The 14,303-nt window shown below is 72.8% G+C and overlaps 1 protein-coding gene across 2 annotated transcripts; it reads left to right on the plus strand.

The window, feature by feature from the left end:
- Positions 1-21: 21 nt before the first annotated feature.
- Positions 22-10,943, plus strand: TBC1D17 (TBC1 domain family member 17). Of its 2 annotated transcripts, none has more exons than XM_044988685.1 (17): positions 22-115; positions 518-616; positions 1,176-1,250; positions 1,322-1,427; positions 1,740-1,950; positions 2,206-2,317; positions 3,028-3,192; positions 3,676-3,807; positions 4,896-4,999; positions 5,387-5,481; positions 5,802-5,918; positions 5,992-6,092; positions 6,177-6,276; positions 6,668-6,765; positions 7,037-7,153; positions 8,309-8,395; positions 10,208-10,943. In XM_044988685.1, the coding sequence occupies exons 1-17, from the start codon at positions 95-97 to the stop codon at positions 10,409-10,411; spliced, it is 1,944 nt and encodes a 647-aa protein (XP_044844620.1). In that variant the 5' UTR covers positions 22-94; the 3' UTR covers positions 10,412-10,943. The 2 variants fall into 2 exon arrangements, with proteins under 2 accessions (XP_044844620.1, XP_044844621.1); XM_044988686.1 differs by having other exon boundaries at positions 3,679-3,807.
- The last annotated feature ends 3,360 nt before the right edge of the window (positions 10,944-14,303 follow it).

The raw sequence follows: 14,303 nt of genomic DNA on the forward strand, positions 1-14,303 counted from the left end.
AGATGGCGGCCGTCCCTCGCCTTTCCCTGGCCCCGCCCCTTGCGTGGGGCGGAAGTGACGGATTGTTGTTTCCGGAAGTGGTGGTCTGCGGAGGATGGAGTCGGAGGGGTGCAGGGTGAGCGCGGGCCGGTGCCGGCTGGGGGCGGGGTCCCCGGGCGGGGGGAACTGGCAGGTGGGGGGAGGGGCTGGGGGGGTCCCCGGGCAGGTGGGGGGCGGGGTCCCGGGGAAGGGGCGGGGGGGGTCCCCGGGCCTGGGGGGACTGGCGGGCGGGGGGCGGGGGGAGGCAGGGGGCGGGGCTGGGGGGGTCCCCGGGCGGGGGGAGGGGCTGGCAGGCGGGGGGCGGGGCTCGGGGGGCTGGCGGGGGGCGGGGCTGGGGGGGACTGGCGGGCGGGGGGCGGGGCTGGGGGGGGCCCCGGGCGAGGGGAGGGGCTGGCGGGCGGGGGGCGGGGCTGGGGGGGACTGGCGGGCGGGGGGCGGGGGGCCGGTCCCTGCTCTGGCTGACACCCCCCCCCCCCAGGTGGCCTTCGAGCAGGACGGGGTTTTCCTGCACACCAGCCCCAAGCGCCACCCGGATCAGGACTCGCTCATCCCGGGGGTCATCCGCATCCTCGACAAGGTGCTGGGGGGGGCTGCGGGTCGGGAGTGAGGGGCACCGCGGGCGGGGGGCTGCGGGGCGGGAGTGAGGGGCACGTGCTGGGCGGGGGGGGTGCGGGGCAGGAGTGAGGGGCACCGCGGGCGGGGGGCTGCGGGTCGGGAGTGAGGGGCACCGCGGGCGGGGGGCTGCGGGTCGGGAGTGAGGGGCACCGCGGGCGAGGGGCTGCGGCTCGGGAGTGAGGGGCACCGCGGGCGAGGGGCTGCGGGGCAGGAGTGCGGGGCACCGCGGGCGGGGGGCTGCGGGTCGGGAGTGAGGGGCACCGCAGGCGGGGGGCTGCGGGGCGGGAGTGAGGGGCACCGCGGGCGAGGGGCTGCGGGTCGGGAGTGAGGGGCACTGGCAGGGCTGGGGGGCTGCGGGGCAGGAGTGAGGGGCACCGCGGGCGGGGGGCTGCGGGTCGGGAGTGAGGGGCACTGGCAGGGCTGGGGGGCTGCGGGTCGGGAGTGAGGGGCACCGCGGGCGGGGGCTGCGGGGCGGGAGTGAGGGGCACCGGCAGGGCTCTGACTGCACCCTCTGCCCGCAGGGCTCAGAGCACCTGCTGCAGTGGACACCCCTGGAGGAAGGTGGTGATGGTGCCCAGATTGTTTTCTCCAAGAAGGTGAGGGGCTCCCCCCGTAACCCCCCAGTGCCCCCCTCCCCAGCCCCTCTAACCCCCTGTCTGCCCTGCAGGAGCCCCCGGGTGCGGCCGAGGAGGAGCCCTTCGATCCGGGCTACGAACCCGACTGGGCCGTGATCAGCACCGTGAGGCCCCGCAGGCCGCAGGAGGAGCCCCCGGGTAACGGCTGTGGGGACGGTAGGGCGGGATTGGGGGTGGGAGGTGTGTGGGGTGAAGCCTGGCTCGTGGATCTCGGGGTGCAGCAGGGGCCTGAGAGGGTTGGGGGTCGGGGTATTGGTGGGGCAGCCCTGGATGGTGTGGCCGGGGGGTGGGGAGGTGGTGGGGGGTGTTAGTGCGGGGGGCCCAGCGTGGGGGGGCTGTGCAGCTGGAGGGGTGTTAGTGTGGGGGGGCCCAGCAGGCGGGTCATGGAGGGGCAGGGCTGGGGGGCAGGCCGGGTGCCCTAACCCCCCCCCCCATTGCTCTGCCCTGCAGGCTCTGTGCCCCCGCCCAGCCCCCGGGCCCAGTGGGCCTTCACGCTCAGCCTGTCCGAGCTGCAGTCCATCCGCCGGAGCCGGCCGGGCCTGGGCTGGTCCTACCTCATCTTCATCAGCCGGGAGAGCGGGTCCCTGCCCGCCCTCCACTTCCACCGCGGCGGCAGCAGGGCTCTGCTGCGGGCGCTCTGCAAGTACCTCATCCTGGCCCTGTGAGCAGGGGCCGTGCTGCCGGGGTGGCTTGTGAACTGGGGCACTGTCCTGGGGAGCTCGCAGCGTGGGGAGTGGGGCACTGCCATGGCTCCAGATTGGGTGGCCCAGGTGGGGGAGCCGGCGGCATGAGGCTGGCGCAGTGGGCACTCGAGGTGGTCCCGGAGGGCAGGGGACAGTTAGCAGGGGGCGGCGGGGGGGGGGCACGCGGCAATGCTGGGGTAACTGAGGATGCTGATGCTGGCTCCCCCCGGCAGCTCCCCCAAGGACTCCCGGCTTTACCTGGTCTGCAGCCACGACTCGTACGCGCTGTCACATGCCTTCGACGAGCTGCAGCTGTTTGACGAGAACTCCTCCAACCTGGTGTCGGTGAGTTCCCCAGGCCCCCCGGCCCGGCCTCGGGGGAGCCCTCCCCACGGCCTGTCTCAGCCAGGAGCCCCACCCCACTCATGACACGGGGGGGAGGGATTTAGAGGTCGGGGGGCTGGGAACGAGGACCCTTGGGTAGCATCCCTGTGTCATGGAGTGTGGGGGAGTCGGGGCCTTGCACCCCCCACTTCCTGCGATGCACCGGGACTCTCAGCCGGCCGGTAACACAGGTGGTTTATTAGCCGACAGGAACAGCCCAAAACCCAGAGCTTGTGGGTACAGGAAACAGGACCCCTCAGTCAGGTCCTTCTTGAGAGGTGGGGAGCCCAGACCCCGGTTCAGGTTTCCGTCCGTTTTCCCCAGCCGGCTCCAAACTGAAACCCCCTCCAGCCGCCTCCCCCCGGCCCCTCCTCCAGCCTTTGTCCGGTTTCCCGGGCCGGTGTCGCCTGGCCCCAGCCCCCTCCGGGCCCAGGTTATGCAGCCGCCGTCAGGTATCACCCTCGTGACGTCACCCCCGTATTTCCCATCCCCACCTAACAGTAAACTAGCGAAACTCCCCCGCAACATTCCCAGGTTAACGCTCCCTGTTCTGTCACACCCTGGCTCTGGAAGGGGGGGGGGGGGGGGCGGCCTGGGAGCCAGGACTCCTGGGTTCTCTCCTGGCTCTGGGGGTTCACATCCAAAAGTGACTCTCCTCCCCGCCCCCCCAGCGTTTCCTGCAGGACCCCTACACCGCCACTTTCGGGGGCTTCTCCAAAGTCACCAGCTTTTTCCGTGGGGCCCTGCACCACGAGGCCGGCACCCCCCTGCGGCCCCCGGGCGCCGCCGCCGCCACCAGCCTGGAGGATGAGCCAGGCTTTGAGGTCATCACGTGCGTGAGTGTCCCCGGCCAATCCGGGTGCACCCCAGAAGCACCAGCCGATCGCGTCTCTGTGTGGTGCTTTCGGCGCAACAGCCAGTCGGGTCCCTCACACTTATAGGGTGTGGCTGGTTAGTGGGGTGGAGCCAGCCATGCAGGCAGGGCGTGGAGCTGGCCTCACAGGGTGGGTTGTGGGTGGCAGAGGGCAGGGCTGGCCTAGGAGGGGCGGGGCATAGGTGGCAGGGGGCGGAGCCAACCATGCAGGCGGGGCGTGGGTGGCAGGAGGCGGAGCTGGTGACAGTAGGGGTGGAGAGTGGGTGGCAGGGGGTGGAACTGGCCTAGTGGGGGGAGCGGGGTGTGGGGGGCAGGGGGCAGGGCTGGGCTTGTGGGGGGAGCAGGCAGTGGGGGGCAGGGGGCGGAGCCGGGCTTGTGGGGGGTGGGAATGGTGTGCCCTCGGGGTGCCTTGCCCGCCTGCCCCGTGACCCCCTCCCGCCCGCAGCAGGTGCAGCTGGGGCCGCGGCCGGCCGTGTGCCGGGAGGCCCCGGTGACGGAGCAGGAGTGGGGGCAGCACGTGGACCCCGAGGGGCGCATCACCCACCTGGACGGGCTCAAGAGGAGGATCTTCGCTGGGGTGAGGGCAGGGCCTGTGGGGGGGGCCGGGCCTGTAGGAGACAGCTGTGCTTGGGAGCTGGGGCCCTGGAGAGAGGGGGCCCAGGCTGGGCGGAGGGGCTGATGGGGAGGGGGCCTGGCTGGGGGGCACAGTGGGGCTGGAGGAGAGGCCTGTGCTTGGGGGGCTGGAGGCGGGGCTGGGCTGGAGGAGGGGGCTCAGCTAGGGGGCGGGGCTGCAGGGTGTGGGCTGGGTTGGGAGGGGGCGGAGCTGCATGGTGTGGGCGGGGTAGAGGCGAAGCTCTCTGGGAGGAGGTGGGGCTGGGTTGGAGGAGGGGGCGGGGCTTCAGGGGGTGGGCGGGGTAGAGGAAGGGCCGTAGCTGGGGGTGGGGTGGGGCTGGGTTGCAGGAGAGGGAAGGGCTGCAGGGTATGGGTGGGGTAGAGGCAGGGCCCTGGTGGTGGGTGGGGTAGTGGCGGGGCCCTGGCGGTGGGCGGGGCTGGAGGAGGGGGCGGGGCTGCAGGGTAGAGGCGGGGCCCTGGTGGTGGGCGGGGCTGGAGGAGGGGGCGGGGCTACAGGGTAGAGGCGGGGCCCTGGTGGTGGGAGGGGCTGGAGAAGGGGGCAGGGCTACAGGGTAGAGGCGGGGCACTGGCGGTGGGCGGGGCTGGAGGAGGGGGAGGGGCTGCAGGGTAGAGGCGGGGCCCTGGCGGTGGGCGGGGCGGGAGGAGGGGGAGGGGCTGCAGGGTAGAGGCGGGGCCCTGGCGGTGGGCGGGGCTGGAGAAGGGGGAGGGGCTGCAGGGTAGAGGCGGGGCCCTGGCAGTAGGCGGGGCTGGAGAAGGGGGAGGGGCTGCAGGGTAGAGGCGGGGCCCTGGCGGTGGGCGGGGCTGGAGAAGGGGGAGGGGCTGCAGGGTAGAGGCGGGGCCCTGGCAGTGGGTGGGGCTGGAGGAGGGGGCGGGGCAGAGGCGGGAACCTGGGGGTGGGCGGGGCTGGCGAAGGGGGCTCTGAGCGGGGAGGAGGTTGGAGCTGGTTCGGGCTCCGTGTCCATCACTCGGGGAGGGGTCCCAGGACTCTGCCCCCCGTGTCTCACCCCAGCCCCCCCCCCCCCCCCGCCCCAGGGCCTCAGCCCAGCGCTGCGCAAGGAGGCCTGGAAGTTCCTGCTGGGCTACTACAGCTGGGAGAGCAGCAGTGAGGAGAACCGGGCCCAGGCCCGGCGCCGAACGTGAGCCTCCGCCCGGGCTGCGGGTCGGGAGTGAGGGGCACCGGCAGGGCTGGTTGGGGGCAGGGCTGGGCTAGCTGGCACCGTGGGTCGTGATTGTGGGGCACCGGCAGGGCTGGTGGGGGGCAGGGCTGGGCTAGCTGGCACCGTGGGTCGTGATTGTGGGGCACCGGCAGGGCTGGTGGGGGGCAGGGCTGGGCTGGGCTAGCTGGCGCCGTGGGTTGGGAGTGAGGGGCACCGGCAGGGCTGGTGGGGGGCAGGGCTGGGCTAGCTGGCGCCGTGGGTCGGGAGTGAGGGGCACCGGCAGGGCTGGTGGGGGGCAGGGCTGGGCTAGCTGGCGCCGTGGGTCGGGAGTGAGGGGCAGCCCCTCACCCCGCTCCCCCGCCCCAGGGACGAGTATTTCCGCATGAAGCTGCAGTGGAAGTCGGTGAGCGAGGAGCAGGAACGGCGGAACTCCCTGCTGCGCGGCTACCGCAGCCTCATCGGTCAGTGCCCCCTGCCCCCCTCCCTGCCCTGGGTGACCCCCCCCCCCAGAGTGAGCCCCTGTGACCCGGTGCCTGGAGGGGCCGCGCTCGGGGCAGACGCCCCCCACACCCCTAACCGGGGAGCGGCTCCGGCTAGTTCCCCCCAAGCCAACCCCAGCCCCACTCGTGAAATGTGGTTCACCATTCTTGTGCGCACGCCGGTTCCCTGCACCGGGAGCCGAGAGAAACCGAGGCAGGCGCCGGCTTTGGGAAAGTCCCCCTCCGTCGCCCCCCCACAGAGCCCCCCCAGCCGTGTAACCCCCCCACCCCCGTCCTTGCAGAGCGGGACGTGAGCCGCACCGACCGGAGCAACAAATTCTACCAGGGCAGCGAGAACCCGGCGCTGGTCCTGCTTCACGACGTGCTCATGACGTACTGTGTGTACAACTTCGACCTGGGTGAGCCGGGGGCGCCGGGGGGGGGGCTGCGCCGGGGGGGGGCCGATCTGTAACCCCGTTGTCCCCCCCCCAGGCTACGTGCAGGGCATGAGCGACCTGCTCTCCCCCATCCTCTACGTCACCCAGAACGAAGTCGACGCCTTCTGGTGCTTCGCGGGTTTCATGGAGCTGGTGGTGAGTGTGGAGGGGGGGGACCGGAGCTGGGGGGCGGTGAGATGAGGGGGTTCGGGCCCCCCCTAACCTGCCGTCTCCCCGCAGCACCATAACTTCGAGGAGAGCCAGGAGAGCATGAAACGGCAGCTGGCCCAGCTGGCGCTGCTGCTGCGCGTGCTGGATCCGCCGCTCTGCGACTTCCTGGGTGAGTGCCCCCCCCGCGCCCCCCTCGGGAGCCGCCCCCTTGTCGTGGGGGCCGGGCGAGGGTCTGTGCGCCCCCCCCCGCCACCCGGGCCTGCTCCTCGGCTGCCCCCCCCAGTCCCAACTCGGAGCCTCCCCAGCGGCCCGTCCTCTGCCGCGCTCACCCCCCTCCTCCCACCACCTCCGTACACAAGGGAAACTGAGGCACGTGCGGTCGTCATACAAAACATTAAGAAAATTCCCATTTCATCACATTTCTGGGACTCCCCGGGGCTGGAGGGGGGCCAGAGGGGACAAGCCCCGTTCCCCCCCCCCCCCCCGTATCCTGAGCCAGCCAGTCCCCCTCCCAGGGCTGGGCCCCCACACGGACAACCCCCCCCCTTGTCTCCCCCCAGACTCGAAGGAATCCGGCTCTTTGTGTTTCTGCTTCCGGTGGCTCCTGATCTGGTTCAAGCGGGAATTCGCCTTCGAGGACGTGCTGCAGCTCTGGGAGGTGTGGGGGGGGGGAGGCTGTGTGTTGGGGGAGGGGCTGGGGGGGCTGTGCGTGTTGGGGGAGGGGCTGGGGGGGCTGTGCGTGTTGGGGGGCTGGTGTGTGTGTGATCCAGGTGGGAGGTTTGGTGGGTGACCCCTGCCCCTGGGGGGTAGATACATGGCGGGGAGGGTGTCCCTGTGGGGGGGGAGGGCTCAGCTGAGGGGGTCCTTGTGTGTCTGTCTGGCAGGGAGGGGCCTCCCCCCCCCCCCGCTGACCCTGTCCCTCCCCCCAGGTGCTGTGGACGGGGCTGCCCTGCCCCAGCTTCCACCTGCTGGTGGCCTGCGGGATCCTGGACTCGGAGCGCGAGGCCCTAATGAACTCGGGGTTCGGCTTCAGCGAGATCCTCAAGGTGAGACCCCCCCTGTGCCCCCCCGAGCTGCTCCGTCCCGGCTGCCCCGGCTCCGACGCCGTCTCGGGGTCCCCCGGGGGCCGCTGCTCTGAGCCCCCAGCGCCCGGCTCTGCCACGGGCCCCTCGGGGGGTCCCCTCGCTCTGGCCCACAAGGGGAGCAGCCCCCCTGGGCCGGAGAGGGGAGTGTTCACCTGGGAGTGGGGCAGGGGAGATTTACTAGTTTATTGTTTTCTGCTAACACGGGACGTGCCTCGGTTTCCCCGGGTGCTGCACCGGTACACGGTGGGGATGGGAAATGGGGGTGACGTCACTGCGGGCTGAGCCCGGGAGGGGGCTGGGGCCAGGTGACACCTTCGGCCCGGAAACTGGACAAAGGCTGGAGCAGGGGCCGGGGGGCGGCAGCTCGAGGGGGTTTCAGTTTGGAGCTGGGGGACAAGGCCAGAACTGGGGTCCGGGCGCCCCGGAGTCACGGGGCGACGCTCGGGAACTGCTCCCTCCGAAGCCAGGCAGGACTCGGGGGGGGCCCCTCTGACCCCGGAGCATCCAGCCTCCCCGTCCCCCCGTGCGCTTCCTGCAGCGAGTGCGCCGGGGGGGCTGGGGGAGCCAGAGGGTCCTGCCCCCCCCCCTCCCCTCCGCAGCCGGACGTGACTCTCAGCCGGCCGGGAACAGGAACAGCCCAAACCCCAGAGCTTGTGGGTACAGAGACCAGGACCCCCCAGTCTGGTCCTGCTTGGGGGGTGGGGAGCCCAGACCCCGGTTCTGCCCCCCCAGCTCCCCAGCCGCCTCCAAACAGACCCCCCCCCCCGCCCCTCCTCTGGCCTGTGTCTCTCCCGGGCCAGGCCACCGGATCCCCTTGTTCCCAGCCCCTTCGGCTGGCACCTGGGCGGGGCTGGGGGGGGCCCAGGAGCCAGGGTGTCGGCATCACCCGGCCCCTCGGGCTCTGCACCAATCACCCCCCCTCACCCCCCCCAGACACTGCACCGGGGAAACTGAGGCCCCCACCCTGAACATTCCCACGTCCTCCCTCCTTCCCCAGGCGTTACCGTAATACACCTAAGAGAACTACGCCGGTGCTGGGGGGTCCTGGGGCAGGAGTGGGGATCCTGGGCACGACCGTAACGTACCTAATAGATGTGCCCCCCCCCTTCCCCCCAGCACATCAATGAGCTGACGATGAAGATGAATGTGGAGGAGACGCTGAGCCGGGCCGAGGCTCTGTACAGACAGCTGGCGGCCAGCCCCGTGAGTGCCCCACGGCCTGCCCCATGGCCTGCCCCCCCCCCGCCCCCTGGCACTCCCCTGCCTGCCCCCCACACCCCCAGCCCCGTGAGTGCCCCCCGGCCTGTCCCACGGCACCCCCCTGCCTGTCCCCCACCTGACCCCCACACCCCCAGCCCCGTGAGTGCCCCACGGCCTGCCCCACGGCCTGCCCCCCACACCCCCAGCCCCGTGAGTGCCCCACGGCCTGCCCCACGGCACCCCCAGCCCCGTGAGTGCCCCACGGCCTGCCCCACGGCACCCCCAGCCCCGTGAGTGCCCCCCGGCCTGCCCCACGGCACCCCCCCGCCGGTCCCCCGCCTGCCCCCCACACCCCCAGCCCCGTGAGTGCCCCCCGGCCTGCCCCACGGCACCCCCCTGCCTGTCCCCCGCCTGCCCCCGCACCCCCAGCCCCGTGAGTGCCCCCCGGCCTGCCCCACGGCACCCCCCTGCCTGTCCCCCGCCTGCCCCCCACACCCCCAGCCCCGTGAGTGCCCCCCGGCCTGCCCCACGGCACCCCCCTGCCTGTCCCCCGCCTGCCCCCCACACCCCCAGCCCCGTGTATGGCCCCCGGCCTGCCCCACGGCACCCCCTGCCTGTCCCCCGCCTGCCTCCCATGCGCCCAGCCCTGTGAGTGCCCCACGGCCTGCCCCACGGCCTGCCCCCCCACCCCCCGGCACTCCCCTGCCTGCCCCCCACTCCCCCAGCCCCGTGAGTGCCCCCCGGCCTGCCCCACGGCCTGCCCCCCCGCCCCCCGGCACTCCCCTGCCTGCCCCCCACACCCCCAGCCCCGTGAGTGCCCCCCGGCCTGCCCCCCCCCGCCCCCCGGCACTCCCCCGCCTGCCCCCCACCCCCCACGCCCCGTGAGTGCCCCCCGGCACCCCCCTGCCTGTCCCCCGCCTGCCCGCCACACCCCTAGCCCCGTGAGTGCCCCCCAGCCTGCCCCACGGCCTGCCCCCCCCGCCCCCCGGCACTCCCCCGCCTGCCCCCCAGCCCCGTGAGTGCCCCCCGGCCAGCCCCACGGCACCCCCCTGCCTGTCCCCCGCCGCCCCCCCACCCCCCCCGCCCCGTGAGTGCCCCCCGGCCTGCCCCACGGCACCCCCTGCCTGTCCCCCGCCTGCCCCCCACACCCCCAGCCCCGTGAGTGCCCCCCAGCCTGCCCCACGGCACCCCCCTGCCTGTCCCCCGCCTGCCTCCCATGCGCCCAGCCCCGTGAGTGCCCCACGGCCTGCCCCCCACACCCCCAGCCCCGTGAGTGCCCCACGGCCCGCCCCGCCCCCCCCCGGCACTCCCCTTCCTGCCCCCCACCCCCCCAGCCCCGTGAGTGCCCCCCGGCCTGCCCCATGGCACCCCCCTGCCTGTCCCCCGCCTCCCCCCCACACCCCCAGCCCTGTGAGTGCCCCACGGCACCCCCCTGCCTGTCCCCTGCCTGCCTCCCATGCGCCCAGCCCCGTGAGTGCCCCCCGGCCTGCCCCCCGGCACCCCCACCCCCTGGCCTGCCCCCTGCCTGCCCCCCGACACCCCCACCCCCTGGCCTGCCCCCAGCCTGCCTCCCACACCCCCTGCCCCACTGCCTCCCGCCTTCCCCCCCCCGGTACCGCCTGTCCCCCCACCTGCCTCCTACACCCTAACCTCATGAGTCCCCCCCCTGCCTGTCCCCAGTGGCCCCTGAGCCCACCTCCCACACCCCCAGCCTGCCTCCCACACCCCACCCCTGCAGCCCCCATGTGCCCCCCCCCCCAGCCAGCCAGTCCTGGCCCCATGTCCCAGCCCCCGGTGACCTCGCTCTCCCCACAGGAGCTGCCGCGGAATGTGCAGGAGCTTCTGGGGCTGGGGGGCCCCGCGGGGGGTAGCCCCCCAGCCACCCCCCCTCCGCCCCACTCGGCGGGCCCCGCCCCGGAGCTGGAGCTGATGGGCAGCGTCTCACCCCCCCAGCCCGACAGCAGCATCGAGATCCTGCCCCCCGAGGAGCCCCCCACAGCTCGGAGCCCCCCGCCCTGAGCCGGACGCCGGGCTCCACCCGCCACTGCCGCCTCTTCACACAGCACTTTAATGGGGGGGGCGGTGTCTGCTGAGGGGTCCCAGGGTGCCCCCGGGGGGCGTCGGGGCCAGACCTTGTTCCCAGGGTGCACTGGGTTCTGCTTCCGTCCCCGTGAGCTGGACGCCTGGGTTCCGGCCCCAGCTCTGGCGGGGGAGGGGTTCCTATCACCCCACTGGCCCGGTCCCATGATCCTGGGGGCGGCCGGACTCCGGTGCCATATGGGGGAGCAGCAGCCCCGGCCCCAGCTGCCTGTGAGTATCCTGGGCTGGAAGGGGAGGGGGCAGCCTGGGAGCCAGGACTCCTGGGTTCTCTGCAGCCCCAACCCCTGCCCCCCCCAGGGCTGCTCCACCCCAGCCCCAGGGGGCCCCCATTGCTGCCCTGGGGCTCGCTGCTTTCGGCCACGTACAGATCCCGAGCGGCTGGGGGTCCCTGCTCCCACCCCCCCCGACACTGACACCCCCTAACAGCATCTGTCCGGGGTGCCCCGCCCCCGCCCCCTTTGTAATGTACATTAAACACTCGTTACCAAACTGCTTGGACATGTTTCCTAATTGGAGGGCTGGGAGCCAGGATGCCTGGGTTCTCTCCCCGGCTCTGGGAGTGGGGGCTAGTGGTTAGAGCGGGGGGGGGGGGCTGGGAGCCAGGACGCCTGGGTTCTCTCCCCGGCTCTGGGAGGGAGGGCTAGTGGTTAGAGCGGGGGGGCTGGGAGCCAGGACGCCTGGGTTCTCTCCCCGGCTGTGGGAGGTGGGGCTTGTGGTTACAGTGGGGGGGCTGGGAGCCAGGACTCCTGGGTTCTCTCCCCGGCTCTGGGAGGGGAGTGGGGGCTAGTGGTTAGATTGGGGGGGGGGGCTGGGAGCCAGGACGCCTGGGTTCTCTTCCCGGCTCTGGGAGGTGGGGCTAGTGGTTAGAGCGGGGGGGCTGGGAGCCAGGACTCCTGGGTTCTCTCCCTAAGCGGCACCAGGAGGCCCCTTGTCCTCCCGAAATCAGCATCCACTTCCCTGCCTGTGACCCTTCCCTGAGGATGTAATGGGGGGGGCCCCAGACCCCCCCACCAGGGAAGGAAATTTCCTGGGTCTGCTCTAACCTGCCCCAGCCAGAGCCCTGTGTCCCCATCCTCAGGGAGTTGGGGGCAGGGGTCTGGGTCGTGCTGGAGGGGGCAGAGACGCCCCGGACTCCTGGGTTCAAGGATTCCTCCCTCAGCTCATTGCTGGGCTTTTATGTGTGTGCGGGGGGGGGGGGGGGCAGGGGCTGAATCATTCCCCCCCCAGGAGGGAGAATCTAGGCCGCGCGTGTCCCCCCCCCCCCAGCGGGGGCTATTTCTGGCCACGCGGCCCCCTCGGCGGCTCCCTTATGTAACCAGCTGCGCCCCCGGGACGCGACCTAGATATAGCGGCAGGAGCCGCGGCAGGCGGGCGAAACGCGGCAGCTGCTGCCCCCCGCGGGGCCGGGCACGGAGGGGGGGCTGTGCCAGGCTGGAACATGTGTGCCCAGCTTCCCCCCCCCCCCCACGCAGCTGGGCCGGTGCCCCTCACTCCCGAATCACAGCCCCCTGCTAGCCCAGTTCTCCTCCCCCCCCCCCACCCCCGCTCTCCCGGTGCCCCTCACTCCCGACCCACAGCCCCCAGCTCTCCCGGTGCCCCTCACTCCCGACCCACAGCCACTCCCAGCCCAGCCCTGCCCCCTCCCCCCACAGCCCTGCCGGTGCCCCTCACTCCTGACCCGCAGCCCCCTTCTCTCCCAGGTGTTGCTCTGTGTTTGTCTCCAGGGCCTTTGCCAGGGTGACCCAGCCCCACAGGGGCCCCGTGGCAGGAGAGGGGAGGGTCCAGCTGCCGTGGGGGAGTCACAGACTCTCTGACCCAAGGCCAGTCCTGACATCGGCCACACATTGACCTCAGCTCCAGCCCTTCCATGGGTCCCGGCCATCCCAGCGCTGCCACCACCGAGACGCCCGTCAGCCGCTGTGGCCTGCAGCATGAATGGGGGCTTTGAAGCCCCCAGAGGAGACACCTCCCCCTCCACCACAGCCCCAGCCAGAGGGGAGGCCCGCTTGGGGGGGCCCAGGGCTGGGCTAGCAGGGGCTGCAGGTCGGGAGTGAGGGGCACCGGCAGGGCTGGGGGGGCAGGGCTGGGCTAGCAGGGGCTGCAGGTTGGGAGTGAGGGGCACCGGCGGGGGGGGGCTGCCAGCTGCAGATCGTTAACCCTGTCTCGTGGGGGGGGCTCATACTGGTAGTAAAGGAGGACAGAAAGGAGGGCAGCGCCCCCCCCCCTCGGGCCTGGTGAATTAATTAGCTACAAACCAGCTAAACTAGGTCTGGAAGGACTGAAATAGACACAAAATACAGCAATGCCCCCCCCCCTCCCTCCCTCTGGATTCCTGGGTTCTCTCCCTGGCTCTGGGAGGGGAGTGGGGTCTAGTGGTTAGAGCGGGGGAGGCTGGGAGCCAGGACTCCTGGGTTCTCTCCCCGGCTTTGGGAGGGGAGCGGGGTCTAGTGGTTAGAGCCAGGGGCTGGGAGCCAGGACTCCTGGGTTCTCTTTCCTGTCCTCCCAGGGTCAGGCCCCACCCGTGGGGTGGGTTGAGACCCGGCTCTGGGGGCTCAGGGCTGCTGGGGAACAGGCCGGGGGGTCCCTGGGCCACATCCGCTCTGCGGGGGGCTCGGAGCTGGGCCGGGTCGTGGCCCTGACGCGTCTTCTCGCTGGCTGCTGCCAGCCGGGCCCCTCGGAGCCGCCAGGAGCCGCCCGGCCGGGGCCCTCGGAGCCGCCAGGAGCCGGCCCAGGGGACAGAACCTCCTTACGGGCTTTGAATTAACATTAATTCACGACCACACGGGCTGGATGTGGGAGAGAGACATGGGGGGTTGGCGCCAGACCAACCTGGGGTGGGGACGTCACTCCCAGCCCCCCCCCCCAGCCCTGCCGGTGCCCCTCACTCCCGACCCGCAGCCCCTGCCAGCCCAGCCCTGCCCCCCCCAGCCCTGCCGGTGCCCCTCACTCCCGACCCGCAGCCCCTGCCAGCCCCGGTGCCTCTCGCTGGGGCAGGGTTTGGGGGGAGGACCGCTGGCTGTGGGGGGGGGGGTCACAGACTTTGGGGGGGGGGGTCAGGGCCTGGAGAGGCCCAGCTTGGGGTGGGGCTGGGACGTGGTGGCCCAATTCTGTCATTTCGCCCCCATCGCCCTTAGGCTCCGCCCCCCCCCCCAGACCGGGCAGCTGCCCCCTCCGCCCCCGCCCCAAGGGAGAGGCTGGAGCCGGTAACGGACCGGGGGGGGGGGCTGGGGTCCCTGTTTCCCTGGCACCGTGTGTGTGTGTGTGGGGGGGGGGAGGCTGGGTCCCTGTTTCCCTGGCACCGTGTGGGGGGGGGTCCCTGTTTCCCTGGCACCGTGTAGGGGCCCCCCCAGGCCCCCAATCCCCCCCCCCCCGCGCTGGGCGGAAGGAGGCGCCGGCCACGTGGTGAAGGTTTCATGAAAACGATTCGTTTATTTCATGCTGTAACTCCCGGCCTGGCCTCATGCAGACCCCGCCCCCCCCTCACAGGCAGGGACCGGGGGGGGGGAGCCTGGGGGGGGCAGATAACAGGGGGGAGAAAAGAAACAGCAACAAAAGCACAACACCCCCCCCCGGAGCTGCTCAGCCCCCCCCCCCAGCCCTGAGCGCTCTGGTGGGGGGGGGGGTCCAGGCGGGCCGGGGGGGGACACCAGGGCCCCCCCAGGGGGTCGCAGCGGGCCCGTCCCGCGTAGCACCAGAGTTGAATGGGAGTGGGGGGGGGCTGGGAAGATGCAACCCCCCCCCCCCCAGAGGCGAGGGGGGGACGGGCTGGTGGCAGCGGGGGGGGGGCAGGGCGATGTGCGGCCCGGGGGGG

Source organism: Mauremys mutica, chromosome 15 (genome assembly GCF_020497125.1).
Source record: "Mauremys mutica isolate MM-2020 ecotype Southern chromosome 15, ASM2049712v1, whole genome shotgun sequence".
NCBI classification, from domain to species: Eukaryota; Metazoa; Chordata; order Testudines; family Geoemydidae; genus Mauremys; species Mauremys mutica.